Raw genomic sequence first — 15,000 nt, 5'->3', positions numbered from 1 at the left:
GAGGAGAGAGGAACGTCATGCAGACAAAGAGTTGGACCTGGTTTGGGGGGGGGTTGTTCAGACTCTCACCTCTTCATGAAGTACAGTACGACTCGGACCCTTCCTCTTAAGCACCTGTCGTATATATATTTTTGCTACTCTTGCACTTTGCCTTCAGCACTCGATTATGCTCTTAGTCACTTGTTTAGAAAGGAGATGCACTTGTGAGTTCTGGCGAGTAGTAGTACACCGACTACCTACGTTAAATGTAATTATCGTTAAGTCGCTTTGGATAGAAGCGTCTGTGACTGTAAATGACTGTAATGTAAAGATGCAGTAACTCACGAGAGGGCGTGGTCTATTGCCGATAGACCACGGGTTGCGCTGCGGTCACAGCATGAGGCCCATGAGTGAGTTATTGCTTTTTTATACGGGTACATCTCTGGGAAACATTGTGGGATGAATACTAATGATAAACAGTCATATGGATTGTGTGTGTGTGTGTGTGTGTGTGTGTGTGTGTCTGTATGAGATGGGCCACACACACACACACAATTCATATGACTGTTAGATGCTAGATGGAGCCCCTGTCATAACTAGGGTTAGTTATATGGATGCCTCTGTCATAACTAGGGTTAGTTAGATGGAGGTCCTGCCATAACCATATCATAACCCTGTCATAACTAGGGTTAGTTCGATGGAGGTCCTGCCATAACCATATCATAACCCTGTCATAACTAGGGTTAGTTAGATGGAGGTCCTGTCATAACCATATCATAACCCTGTCATAACTAGGGTTAGTTATATGGATGCCTCTGTCATAACTAGGGTTAGTTAGATGGAGGTCCTGTCATAATCATATCATAACCCTGTCATAACTAGGGTTAGTTAGATGGAGGTCCTGTCATAACCATATCATAACCCTGTCATAATGACTCAGCTGCACTTTCCAGTGAAACTTGGCAACACCACAGCCTCTCCTGCAACGTGCGCCGTGGTTGGTAACCAACACCATGTGGTTCTCAGTGATTTCAAATCCTTTCTAGGGAGTGTTATGAATGATATGATCATATTATCAATAGACTGTGTCTGAGCAGACCTGTGATGACCTCATCTCCTACAGTAGCTCCAGTACATCTGCTCTGTCCAGATGAGACTTAGATCTGCTCTGTCCAGTCCAGATGAGACTTAGATCTGCTCTGTCCAGATGAGACTTAGATCTGCTCTGTCCAGATGAGACTTAGATCTGCTCTGTCCAGATGAGACTTAGATCTGCTCTGTCCAGATGAGACTTAGATCTGCTCTGTCCAGATGAGACTTAGATCTGCTCTGTCTAGATGAGACTTAGATCTGCTCTGTCCAGATGAGACTTAGATCTGCTCTGTCCAGTCCAGATGAGATTTAGATCTGCTCTGTCCAGATGAGACTTAGATCTGCTCTGTCCAGATGAGACTTAGATCTGCTCTGTCCAGATGAGACTTAGATCTGCTCTGTCCAGATGAGACTTAGATCTGCTCTGTCCAGATGAGACTTAGATCTACTCTGTCCAGATGAGACTTAGATCTGCTCTGTCCAGATGACACTTAGATCTGCTCTGTCCAGATGAGACTTAGATCTGCTCTGTCCAGTCCGGATGAGACTTAGATCTGCGCTGTCCAGTCCAGATGAGACTTAGATCTGCTCTGTCCAGATGAGACTTAGATCTGCTCTATCCAGATGAGACTTAGATCTGCTCTGTCCAGATGTGTGCTCCACATGGACACTGCTTGCTATTTCCTGTTTACCCATCACCTCCCTCCCGACTCTCCTGCATCAACACGATCACTCATTACTCAGCATGCATTTATACAGACACGGCTAGCGGGTTCATCAGGTGACTGGGGTGTTGCTGCCCTGTGTGTTTGAGGATTGCAACAGAGAGAAATAGAGAGAGATAAGCTGGTTGACCTGGTAACTCAATTTGCTCCTGTTCACATTGGATTCTTTTGATGGAGTTATGCAGGGAGTAAACTTAATGGATCTTCCCCACAAAAGTGTGGATTCTTTAGAATCGATGACTCAGGAGCGGGACCAGGCCTATAGTCGCTAATTCAACCCAACTGTTAAACTGGGGCACTCTTCAGTTATGTGGGTAATTAGAGGGAATAAAGACTCGTTTTCCTCGGCCTCACCTTAGTTATAGGCCAATGACGGCAAGAGGCCTAGCAATGCGCCAGATTGTATGCAGACTCCCTTTCCAGTCAAATATTTGTGAAAAGGGGATTAATGTATAACATTTGTCTTTCATTTGAAGGACAGCTATGAGGTTTTATTAAACAAGGCCATTTCTTTAGAACACCAAGCCACAAACTAGTACTTTATAAGGTTGATGTAGCCTATGTTATGTGATCACAAAGTTATCTTGGTGCTCTAAGAAATGCAACATATAGATGTATAGGTAGCTGGTGTAAGGCAGTAGAAGGAGCACATTGTCAGGCCAGAGCCTCGAACTAAAGTGAACCTTCGTGTCTTGGGTTAGAAGTGTAGAAATGGGTTCTGAGCGCTTCACTCACCCATTCCACAAGTTTGATGAAACCCAGCGGTTCTTTCAGAGGGGCCAAGTTCAACCGAAATCCCGTCATCATCTCCTGGCCGAAGTAACGGATGTTTAAACGAAATCGAGAGATGAATATTCAAAAAGACAAAATTCGATGATAAAACCGAGTTTGACAAGAGTGACGTGGTTCTGCTGTCGGTCCGGTGATGCTGCTCCTCCTGCGCAAATAACGGAGTAGCTAAAAACTACAATAAAAACGGTAAAATAGACGAATAAGTGCAAAATGATGCGTTTGACAGACTGTAGCAGTGTTTAAAATAATGCAGTAATATATCACTGGACTAATCATATAATGGTTCGGTCCAGACCTTTCTAAACTTATTCAACACTGCACTAGAAAGAAACAGTGGAAGGAACTCTTTTCTTCAGTAGCGTACAGCAGCCCTTCTCCAGCCAATCACTCTCGGTCTCCAACCCAGGAGGGGAACGTTTTCTCCCAGCTCTTGCTGACACCGGTAGCTGTTTCAGTCATATGACTCGGGATACCAAACCAAGAGTTCTCCAAATTATTTTACCAAAGAATACGCGCCTGTAAGCGGTTAATAAGCCCCAAATCTGGATATATATGGCCCTATAGGGCCATAATGATAGTCAGATGCTACCTGAACTAACAAAATATTTGTAAAGGAATTTAGAATGCTGATGGTTATAAGTATAATCTCTTTCATGCATGAATTATGACCTCAGGATTTTTTTTTAAATGTTGCTTTTTAGGCACGAAAAACAAGATGTATTTTTTACACTGATTTTTCAAAGAGATTTTGACATGTCCACTCAGGTGGACAGCATGCGGTTTTGGTACACACACACCAGGCCTGGGACAGTAGCGTACTGTACAACACACTAGGTCTGAATGTACACCACACACAGGGGCTACTGTATCACACTGCCTTTGAGCTCTACAAAATATAAAGATATGCAAAAATGTCAAGTTACATTCTAATAATAAACTGATTTACAGCCCAAAAGTTACTGCAAATGAAGTATTTTCAAGAACAACAGTAGCAGTAGTATGAATTGTAGCCTTGTTGAAATATAGTGATGCATGAGAAAATGGCTTTTGAATAGCTGTCCACTGTAGTGAAAGGGAATATATAAGTTCTAATATTTAGTCCTTTAAAATGAGCTTTCCATGTCTCATAAAATGCTCGTGCACAGAGCAAACAGACTGACAGGAGCTAGAAAAGGGAACGCTTTACCTTTTTTCATAAAACCATAAAATAGTAAATGAAACTTCATTCAGAAAATAGACAGGGTTGTATTTTTAATGTGTTGACAATAATATTGCAACATTAGGCCTAATGTTAGTTAAAATATCCGATGAGTTGCAGGAAAGAATTTGGGACAACCAACATATACATACAGTATAACACAAGAAAAAATAAATCTCACAAGTAATTCCAATCATGGCATACAGCATTCACACAATACTACCAAACATGTGCTAAAAGCTGACATAACAAAAACAGACATTCTACAACAAGCAGTTAGGACGATTCTGTTGGTACAAAATGGGCATAAGACAAAAAATAATAATAATATATCTTCTCCCTAACTTGAAAAGTATGTTGTAATATTCTACAGTATACGTGGGAAGGCTGCATCGTTGTAAATATGGTTATTTACTGCAATATTTCTGGCATTATTCAATTTTATCATAAAAAATAATGATTTTTGAAGTAAGAACCAAGACAGTATCAAAATAGTCAAAGGAAGCTCTACCAAAATGCAGCCCAAAATTCAAAAACAGTGACAAACTTTTCCTTTTTTTTTGCTGTTCTCAAAAAATCAAAGACAACCAAGGATTAACAAATTATTTCACACAAATAATAAACAGCAACACCCCTGTTGCTCCAAACAAGAGAGAGAGAGAGACAGGGCTGCGCTCACTTAACAGACAGAGCATCACAGCCCAATGATTCACTGTGTTGACAGACCAACATGGCCACGAGTTGAGTGTAAAAAGCTCTTTAAAAAAAAAAAAAAAAAGTGTAAGTAGCAAGGTAAAGGAAGAGAGTGTTTCCCCCTGATCGCCAAAATTCTTTTGCATAAAGGAATATTATAATAATCCTTTAAGTGAAACAAATATGTCAGCACACACACACACACGCACGCACAGTCACATTCAGCAACACTGAACATTTACATCTCAGTCCTTGAGCCAAAGAGTTGTGGAACACTTCATTAACAGTATACACAGATCCAGTCTGGCTTCAGACAGGTAGAAGTGCTAGCCAACCGGCTAAGTAGCGAACGCTGATTGACCAGAGCCTACAGTCAACATTAGCATCAAAGCTAGTTGGCAGAAGCTCAGACCAAACACGGATCTCCTTTCCTGCGAAGATCCTGTGGTCAATTATAGTGACACTAGGTCAAACACACACTGTTACATACCCGTAGGTAAAATGATTTATATTGATATCATTCCGCCCATCACTACGAAGACAAAGCTAAGGAGATTCCGAAAGTTTGAACAGCTCTGTACACGTTACACAGCCCTGTACACTTTACCCAGGGCACAGGCAGTGTGGAGGTGGCTTCACCGCTTCAACTCTCTCTCTCGCTCTCTCTCTGACATGGCTCTCTCTCTCACACAGCTCTCTCTCTGACATGGCTCTCTCTCTCTCACACAGCTCTCTCTCTGACATGGCTCTCTCTCTGACATAGCTCTCTCTCTCTCACACAGCTCTCTCTCTGACATGGCTCTCTCTCTCACACAGCTCTCTCTCTGACATGGCTCTCTCTCTCACAGCTCTCTCTCTGACATGGCTCTCTCTCTCTGACAGCTCTCTCTCTCACACAGCTCTTTCTCTGACATAGCTCTCTCTCTCTGACATAGCTCTCTCTCTGACATAGCTCTCTCTCTGACATGGCTCTCTTTCTCTGACATAGCTCTCTCTCTCTGACAGCTCTCTCTCTGACATAGCTCTCTCTCTCTGACAGCTCTCTCTCTGACACAGCTCTCTCTCTGACATGGCTCTCTCTCTCACACAGCTCTCTCTCTGACATAGCTCTCTCTCTCTGACAGCTCTCTCTCTGACACAGCTCTCTCTCTGACATGGCTCTCTCTCTCACACAGCTCTCTCTCTGACATGGCTCTCTCTCTCTGACATGGCTCTCTCTCTCACACAGCTCTCTCTCTGTACTCAATCAATCCTGTCTCTGACACTACTTCATTTTCTCTCTCCTTCTCTCTCTCCCTCCTCTCTCTCTCCCTCCTTCTCTTTGTCTCTCTCTCATTTTCTCTCTCTCTCTCTCTGAGCCTTCAGGCGTGTGTGGGGGTCTCTCTTCTCCTCTCCAGTGGAGGACAGTGCTTTGGGGGGGATGGGGTGGGGGATGGGGGTCGTTAGCAGTGCCCTCCCCCTCCAGTGGGGTCGTGGGGGTCACAGGGGAGGGGTGGGCGGGTGGGGGGGTGGGGCGATGGGGCAGTGCCCGCTCAGAGGAGGAGCTCCTCCAGCTCGCTCTCCTTCAGCTTGGCATTGTCTCTGACCTGGTCGAAGGTGTACGTCTTCACGATCTTCCCGTTCTGAAACACTGTGTGAAGCAGGTCCTAGGGAAGGAGGGAGGGAGGGAGACAGAGAGGGAGAGAAAGAGAATGATAGTATCCTCAAAACCGGCATGCCTGACTGCTGCAATGGCAGTTATTGGGCGGCTGTGGCTCAGCAGGTAGAGCGGGTCGTCCAATGACCGTAGGGTCGGCGGTTTGAATCCCGGCTCCTCCTGTCCACCCGTCGAAGTGTCCTTGGGCGAGTCACTGAACCCCAAATTGCTCCCTGTGAGCAGGCTAGCCTTGCATGGTGGCTGCCGCCATCGGTGTGTGAATGTGTGTGAATGTGTGTGAATGTGTGTGAATGTGTGTGAATGGGTGAATGAGAGGCCGTCGAAAAGTGCATTGGATAAGAGCACTATAAGTGCAGTCCATTTACCAATTACTCATCATGCAAGCATTCAATATTAACCCCCATACCTCTATATTATGTTAAAGACTCAACTGATGCGACGCATGGAAGTGGTTACGCTGTTACACACCAGAGAGTCGGCATGGAAGTAGTTACGCTGTTACACACCAGAGAGTCGGCATGGAAGTAGTTACGCTGTTACACACCAGAGAGTCGGCATGGAAGTAGTTACGCTGTTACACACCAGAGAGTCGGCATGGAAGTAGTTACGCTGTTACACACCAGAGAGTCGGCATGGAAGTAGTTACGCTGTTACACACCAGAGAGTCGGCATCGGGTGACTTGGTGTTGCATGATGAGGGTCGGCATTGTGTTTTAGTGAGTGTGATCTTAACACAGATCTCAAAAATAGTAACTTAACTCTCTGTACTCCTCCAGAGCCCATGCCCTCCTCCAGGTGTGTGTGTGTGTGTGTGTGTGATCTACCTCTCTGTACTCCTCCAGAGCCCATGCCCTCCTCCAGGTGTGTGTGTGTGTGTGTGTGTGTGTGTGACCTACCTCTCTGTACTCTTCCAGAGCCCTTGCCCTCCTCCAGGTGTGTGTGTGTGTGTGTGTGTGTGTGTGTGTGACCTACCTCTCCGTACTCCTCCAGATCCCCCTTGCCCTCCTCCAGGTGTGTGTGTGTGTGTGTGTGTGTGTGACCTACCTCTCCGTACTCCTCCAGATCCCCCTTGCCCTCCTCCAGGTGTGTGTGTGTGTGTGTGTGTGTGACCTACCTCTCCGTACTCCTCCAGATCCCCCTTGCCCTCCTCCAGGGTGACGAAGTCCCCGGTCTGGGTGAGGTGCAGTGACAGGCGTCCCTTCTTCGAGCGCTTGTTGGGGTCGGCCACGGGGTCTTTGAACACGTTCACCTGCGCGGGGAAAACAGGAGCGTCAGGTCGGTTTCCTGCGTGTGTGTGTGTGTGTGTGCGCCTCAAGGTTAGAATAGTTTTGCCTGTTTCATTCGTTTTTATATTTTATGTCGTTTTAACTTTTTGTTTTCAATTTCAGTTTTCATTCCTTTTTAAAGCAGGTCTGCTAGTTTCATTTTTATTTTTTGAAAATGCTTAGTTTGAGTTTAGTTTTTATTAGTTTCGGTATTAGTTTTTTTAGTTGTTTTTTTTCTTCTGTGCTAGCCTTGTGAAACTATCCTGATCTCGTGAGCTCACGTTGTTTCACTGCGTGTGAAACAAACCATCTGGTTCATATCCACCCAAAATACTAGGCTTATGTATGAAATGAAAAAGACACAAACTAAAAACATTTTCGCTGTAATTTTATTTAGTTTTTTTTAACACACTATACAGTTAGTTTTGTAAAGCCTATTTTTCGTTTTTTAGTTAGTTTTCGTTAACTATAATAACCTTGGTGCGCGCGTGTGTGAGTGTGTGTGTGCTCACCCCGAGGCCGTTGGTGACCACGTAGCTGCACTTGAAGGAGCAGTTGAGCAGGTCCCGGGTCAGCTTCTGCAGCAGGGCGCCCCCGGAACCGAACGAGATGTTCTCGATGCTCCACTTGTGCTGCTTCATGCCCTCCACGATCTGCACCAACGCACCTCCTGTTAGTACAGCATCTGCGTGCGTGTTCGTTTCCCTCTACGCGTGTGTGTGTGTGTGTGTGTGGGGGGGGGGGGGGTGGTCGTGGGGGTGTCCATGTGTGTGCCCGTATATTACTGTGTCGATGTGTGTGTGTGTGTGTGTGTATGTGTGTATGTGTGTGTCCGTCTGTGTGTGTGTGTGTGTGTCTGTGTGTCCCTGTATCCCTGTGTGCGTGTGTGTGTGTGTGTGTCCCTGTGTGTGTGTCCCTGTGTGTGTCCCTGTGGGTGTCCCTGTGCACGTGTGTGTGTGGTGTGTGTGTGTGTGTCCCTGTGTGTGTGTGTGTGTGTGTGTGTGTGTGTGTGTGTGTGTGCGCAGAGCCAGGTACCTCCTGTAGGGTGTTGATGTCGACGCCGTCTCCCTGGATGACGCGGATGTAGGGCGGCAGCACCATGTATCCCTGGGAGTTCTCCTTCGGTTTGAACTTCTTCCCCAGGATCTCCAGCACCTGGCGGGGTTAGGAGGAGGGGTCAGAGGGCCTCACACTACAGGGACCACTGGGGGGCGGGGCTCTGAGTCAAATCAAGGTTTGCGTAAATGTTAGGGTTGAGTCACGTAGGCCTGTGACTAACAATATGAAAACAGGTGCGAAAAATAAATTGACGCGAGGCGTATTTACACACCGTTGATCATAAAATAACACCTGGCCACCAAAAAGACTAAAGACAAAGAAACGCTACCTTCAAGAACGTGTCCAGGGGGGTTCCCTACCCTCGGGAACGTGTCCAGGGGGTTCCCTACCTTTAGGAACGTGTCCAGGGGGGTTCCCTACCCTCAGGAACATGCGCAGGGGGGTTCCCTACCCTCAAGAACATGTCCAGGGGGGTTCCCTACCCTCAAGAACGTGTCCAGGGGGGTTCCCTACCCTCAGGAACATGTCCAGGGGGGTTCCCTACCCTCAGGAACATGTCCAGGGGGTTCCCTACCCTCAAGAACATGTCCAGGGGGGTTCCCTACCCTCAGGAACATGTCCAGGGGGGTTCCTACCCTCAGGAACATGTATAGGGGAGTTCCCTACCTTTAGAACCGTGTCCAGGGGGTTCCCCGAGTCGGGCCGGACCACCAGCGGCGCGTCGGCGCTGCGTGACTCGATGAGGCTGCGGAGGTCCTCGCCCCAGATCTTCTCGCAGGCGTTGTAGATGTCGTAGCTGTCGCTCACGATGGACACGGGCACGTTGGGGAACTGCTTGACGATGTGCTCGAACGCGTCCTTCTCATGGTCCTTACCCCACGCAGTGATGGTGCTGGATACGGTGGAGAGAGAGAGAGAGAGAGAGAGGGAGGGAGAGAGAGTGGTAGACAGAGAGAGAGAGAGAGAGAGAGAGAGAGAGAGAGAGAGAGAGGGGTCAATTCAGTTGTCCTCAGTGGAGTCCTAAAACACAACACAACCACCAGAGGGCGCTCTATGCAATGCTTTCCGAGTGGACACTGGATGCCCAAATCCACCAATATACTGTTAATGTACAGCTGGGTTCCTTTCCAATGCCAATGACAGAACATATTAGACAACTATATACAGACAACACAATACTATGAAAACACATAACCAGATGGGTTGGAGCCATTTTAAGTATGTTTATTTGCTGTTATTTATTGATTTATGTGTGTGTTTATGTTCCATTATTTTCATGGGCTATTGGTTCTCTATTATAGGTGGCGCTAATTGAAACAGGTGTGGCACACTGAGATCTACTGTGTTTGACCGTGGCAACGAGAAGCAGGGTAAGACGATTCGCTTAACAAAGAGCCTTTATTGTTTCGTATTATGTTTATGTTGTGACAAAAATTGGATTGACAAGTCCGAATATAGTTTCTGGCTTTTGGACCCTGTTTTTTATTGGGTGACAGACAATGAAGAACACGGAAGAGCCGCCCTCACGCCTCTACCCTGGTCACAAGTACTTAACTTTGCCACGAGTACTTAAGCCTATGGCAGTTGTGCGTCAACAAGGTGTGCGTAGTGAAGAGAAAGTGTGTGGGTTGAGGTGAGCTGGAAGGTGGTTCTTCTCTTCCAGACTGTGGGTCAAGTTTCAAGTTTTTATTCAACACTCATACGGCAGCTGGTTGAGAACTGCAACGCAAGAGCATTTACAATATACACAACAAACACACACAGAGTATAAGTATGGGCAGGCCAGCGATTAGGTAACAGTGACCAACAGCCCGGCTCCCAGAGTGCACTGGGGCAGATGATTGGTGCGTTTGAGCGGCAGTAACTGTCCTTGTGGCTGAAGCCATACATCCAACTGAGTGTGTGTGTGTGTGTGTGTGTGTGTGTGTGTGTGTGTGTGTGTGTGTGTGTGCGCAATTTGGTGTATTTGTGTGTATGAATACATTGTTACCAATGACCTTCACTAGCAGAAAATGAACACTGTATGCAAATCCTTCACCACATTTCCTCATTAAGATCCATGGGAAAAGTAGATGTTCAGGATCACGAAAGATTAAAAGACATTTTAGTCTTAGTAGTACATTGGTACATTAGTAGTAGTAGTACATTGGCTCTTCCTACGTTAAATGCAATTATTGTTAGTCGCTTTGGATAAAAGCGTCTGCTAAATGACTGTAATGTAATGTAAAAATGTAAATTTTACATACAGTATGATATCACTATTTAGGAGAGCAGCGGATGTACCTGTACCTGTGTTCTAGATGGCAATTTAGCCATATAGGAGACCAGATAGATAGATAGATAGATAGATAGATAGATAGATATGAACATTATATACATAGTAGCCAACAAGCATAAAAAGAGCACACGTATGTTCCTATACCTGTGTTCTGCCGCGGGAACAGAGTACCCTGGCACGGGGTCCTTGGTTCCGTAGTACTTCTTGATCACCCCGATGCCGGCCACCGTGTCCGTGCCTTTGAAGTTCACCAGGTGGGCCGAGGCGCCGATACCTGCCGTCTGGAGACAGGAAGAGGAAGGAGGTCACCGACAGAGAGCAGCAGAGCCTGGCCCGGTGATGGACAACACCCGCTTCCCTGACCTTCCCCTGACCTTTCCCTGACTTTCAATGACTAAAAGGCTGAATTTACATGACCTGTAATGAACGGGAACATTTTTGATGTGCGGGAAAAATCAAATAACCATAACAACCACTCATGCAACTCGGGGAAACGCGTGAAATAATCCGATAGAGAAAAAGACTGCATGGAAAATATTACATTTTGATTAATGGCAGCAAAAATCTAAACATGCTACAAAAAAAATCCCCTGCCATTCCATGGCATGGCCCAAAAAATGATCCAATCCCCTGATAGTCATGGGCCAGTAGGGCTGGTGGCTGCCCTCTGAGGGGAATAATGCTCATAGTGATTTTTGGCAAGGTACACATCTCTAGAGTTAGAAAATATGTGATCGCGTTGCACCAGTGGTACCTTTGTGTACTGCCGTGCATTTTATAATACTATCCTAAAATAAACATTTCTGAAAAGTGGCCAGTATAAAGTACACTACGTGTATTCAACCTAGTGGCATTTTTGATTTATCTTAGTAATGATAAGATACTCTAAGTACAAGCGATGATAAGATCCTTACAGGATCTTATCAGTACTAATCAGTTCCTCATTCAAGTATGCAGCATTTAAGGTTCCCAAACTGTCAATTTTCTATCTGTAGTCTATCAGTCATCCTCATCTACTTATCCCAGCCCATCATGGATGACTGTACTCTGTGTCCAGGATATATATATATATCAGTGTCACTGCCAGTAATAGATAACATTTTTAGAGATGCTAATTTTAACAGCTTTTCAGAAAAACATAGTGTGAGCAATATTCCCACCAGTTCTCAAAGAGAAATGGTCAATAATAAGAGAGAACCATCATTTTGAAGCAGAGTGCCTCATTGTGTTCTATGTATAGTTGTGAAGAGTGTTTTGCCGTGGGGTTATAAATGGAGTGTGAACACACAGAGAGCCACCACAGCTGCAGTGCTATCACATATTTTCTGTCACTAGGGGTGTGTACCCTGCCAAAAATCACTATGAGAATGACTCCCCCCCCCAGCTGGCTACGGTGGCCCAAATGTGGGGTCCTGACTCACGGACTAAGACTCTTCATGTCTGGAATAGACTTTTTAAAATTCCATGATATTCTAGAAATCCCATGACCCCTGCACAGCTACTGTAGTGACCACGACGATGTGAAGACAGACGCACACACGTCTTTCAGAGCTAGCAGAGCTCGCTAGCACACCTACAACTGCCTGTGAGACGCTACCCTTTCTGATTTTTGACTGTCAGTCTTTCTGGACATCGAAGCGACTTCTTTCAGCCCAAGAGTTAAAATAAACAGATGTATAAAGATATTCTAATAACTGCTCAAAACGACTAAGGGAGCACTTTATCATCACATCCAGCCCTCAACGGGTTCATGATTTTGGTTCCGATTCTTTCCTCATTTTGTTCTCGACGAATTATACAAAGTAATCAATAAAGATTTTTAACTTGAATATGTCGTTCATCGAGATCCGCGATGATGATTGATGATGTAAATTCCTTAATTTCTCTGACCAGCGTATATTATATTTGCTTTTTAGACATTCTCTATGAACATGACAGCTACCACTTTCAGAATGTCCACTAACAGACATGAAATGGGGTTTGATCTGGTTGGTTGGTCTACCTCTTGCGAGGAGACCCCTCGGTAGCCGAAGTCGTGCAGCTTGTACTCCAGACGCTCCAGGTTCCCGGACGTCTCCAGGAGATACTTGGCCAGGATCTTCTTCTGCTCCCGCGAGTTGGTCGCCACGGTGATGGGGTACCAGATCTGCACCAGGATGGTCTGGGGGGGGGGGGGGGGGCAAAGGGGGAGGGTGTCAGAGAAGGGTGGAGAGAGCGCGGTCAAGAGAACAGCGAACCAGGAAGTCTGTTCTATGATGGTCTAACAGCACCGCGCTAATCCCTAGGCATGTTCCATGTGTGTTTTGTAAGCTTGTCGTATGCGTGTGTGGTTTCATTATGGATCTAACCTGGTGTCTGGGTGACTTGGTACATATATACTTATCAGTACACATCTGGACACCCAATAACAAGGAACAAACAATACAAAGCACAAGGTCATGGAGTCAAGAGACAAACAGATCTGTTACCCCTCTCCACGCTTCCGCCACCCATCCCTCCATCCCTCCCTCCCTCCATCTCTCCCTCCCTCCCTCTCTCTCCCTCCCTCCGCAGACCCAGGCTCCTGCTGTCCCATAACCCTCACCACCGTTTGAACGACACCTCCGCACGCCACCACGCCACGTCCAGCGAACTTGAAAACTAACCCTTCCGAGCTGGGGAGGCCTTTTTAACGATGCCTGGTTCAGGGCCGGTCAGCGGGGCTCGGGGGAGGGGGGGGGGGGGGTTGTCCTCTTGACCCAATCCCAGGGCAGGGTCACCTCGGCTGGGGGCCGCTGTCAGGGGGAGGGGGCCCGGGGCTTTGGTCTGGGGCCCCACCGCCGTTGCGCGGCTATGGCTAAGTCAATATTATCCTACGCTCCGTAGGGGGTGTGTATTCAGAAGGATGTCTCGGACTCAGGGAGCTGTGTCATTTGTCGGCGAGGGTGTGTGTGTATGTGCTAGCATGTTCAGGCGAGTGTGTGTGCCCGTACTAGAATGTGTAGGCAAGTGTGTGTGTGTGTGTGCTAGCATATGTAGGCGAGGGTGCGTGTGTGTGCTAGCATGTGAGGCCGAGTGTGTGTGACCTCTGTGTGACAAACTGTCGTCCGCCTCCTTATTTAAGAGCCTGTGGCAGGTTTGGCTATCGGCCCTCTGGCTTCACCTCAGAGTCCGCCGGCTGTCGTGAGCGCTGGTGTCTCTATCTCGTGTAGCTCTCTCTCGCATATCAAGCGGAGCCGTCGACACCTGTTGTTATTGTATTTGTGTGAACTCGTCAACACTGTGAATGAGGGAAACCTCAGTGCTTTACGAGTATAAATAAAGTTTTGAAATGAAATGAAATCCTGGCTGTGTGGAGGCTGTGTGGAGGCTGCGTGGAGGCTGTTTGGAGGCTGCGTGGAGGCTGCGTGGAGGCTGCGTGGAGGCCGTGTGGAGGCTGTGTGGAGGCTGTGTGGAGGCTGTGTGGAGGCTGTGTGGAGGCTGTGTGGAGGCTGTGTGGAGGCTGTGTGGAGGCTGTGAGGAAGCTGTGTGGAGGCTGTGTGGAGGCTGTGTGGAGGCTGTGTGGAGGCTGTGAGGAAGCCTTTTCCTTGTCCATTGTCATGTGCCATCTGTCCTACAGAGGGCGACCTAGAGCACCTCAGGACAGCAGTTCCAGGGTCACGAGCCTCCAGAGACTAATCATGATGTATGAGACTGTGTCACACCAAACTTTAACACACACACACACACACACACACACACACACACACACACACACACACTGACAAGGAACCATCCGACAAAAGCATATCAGGAGAGAGGAAGAGATAGAGGGAGCAAGATAGAGGGAGGGAGAGAGTGGGAAAGAGAGGGAGAGACAGAGGAAGGGAGAGGGAGAGAGAGAGAGAGGGAGAGAGAGAGGGAGGGGGAGAGAGAGGGCAAGAGAGAGGGAGAGAGAAAGAGGGAGAGAGAGGGAGAGAGAGAGGAAGAGAGAGGGAAAGAGAGAGGAGAGAGAGAGAGGAGGAGAGAGAGGGAGAGAGAGAGAGGAGGAGAGAGAGGGAGAGAGAGAGGAGGAGAGAGAGAAAGGGAGAGAGAGGGAGAGAGAGAGGGAGAGAGAGGGAGAGACAGAGGAGGAGAGAGGAGGAGAGAGAGGGAGAGGAGGATGAGGAGAGAGAGAGGAGGAGAGAGAGAGAGGAGAGAGAGAGGGAATGTGGCCTGGTGACACTGTTCCCTGGACCAAGGACACTGGCAGCGGGGGAACAGCGGCGGCGGCAGCTAAATTTATATCAGCCGTGAGGAACGAG

At 47.2% G+C, this 15,000-nt stretch overlaps 2 protein-coding genes across 3 annotated transcripts in view; both read right to left on the bottom strand.

The window, feature by feature from the left end:
* The window catches only part of sypl1 (synaptophysin-like 1), a gene marked incomplete at its 3' end in the record, with an annotated part of 8,063 nt that extends 5,414 nt beyond the window's left edge, over window positions 1–2,649 (bottom strand). Inside the window, exon 1 of the mRNA XM_084448137.1 lies at window positions 2,532–2,649. Within this exon, the coding sequence (XP_084304263.1) occupies window positions 2,532–2,603 (72 nt within the window). The 5' untranslated portion in view covers window positions 2,604–2,649. The remainder of the gene's footprint in view (window positions 1–2,531) is intronic.
* A 1,927-nt stretch (window positions 2,650–4,576) lies between these two features.
* nampt1 (nicotinamide phosphoribosyltransferase 1) overlaps window positions 4,577–15,000 on the bottom strand; it is a 20,533-nt gene continuing 10,109 nt past the window's right edge. Inside the window, exons 5-13 of one of the 2 annotated variants that reach the window (XR_014630745.1) lie at window positions 12,741–12,899; window positions 10,883–11,019; window positions 9,127–9,352; window positions 8,437–8,556; window positions 7,914–8,054; window positions 7,251–7,385; window positions 5,706–6,125; window positions 5,568–5,603; window positions 4,577–5,484 (exon numbers count right to left, since the gene is read on the bottom strand). Coding sequence is in view for 1 of the 2 variants with exons in the window: in XM_084448136.1 (XP_084304262.1) it covers window positions 6,012–6,125; window positions 7,251–7,385; window positions 7,914–8,054; window positions 8,437–8,556; window positions 9,127–9,352; window positions 10,883–11,019; window positions 12,741–12,899 (1,032 nt within the window). In the remaining variant the exon portion in view is untranslated. Of the gene's footprint in view, window positions 6,126–7,250; window positions 7,386–7,913; window positions 8,055–8,436; window positions 8,557–9,126; window positions 9,353–10,882; window positions 11,020–12,740; window positions 12,900–15,000 lie in introns of both variants that reach the window. The other variant, XM_084448136.1, reaches the window with a different exon arrangement.

This window comes from Borostomias antarcticus (assembly GCF_949987555.1).
Source record: "Borostomias antarcticus genome assembly, chromosome: 13".
Lineage (NCBI taxonomy): Eukaryota > Metazoa > Chordata > Actinopteri > Stomiiformes > Stomiidae > Borostomias > Borostomias antarcticus.
The sequence above is the reverse complement of the archived record's forward strand: the minus strand, read 5'-3'. Positions and strand labels throughout refer to the sequence as shown.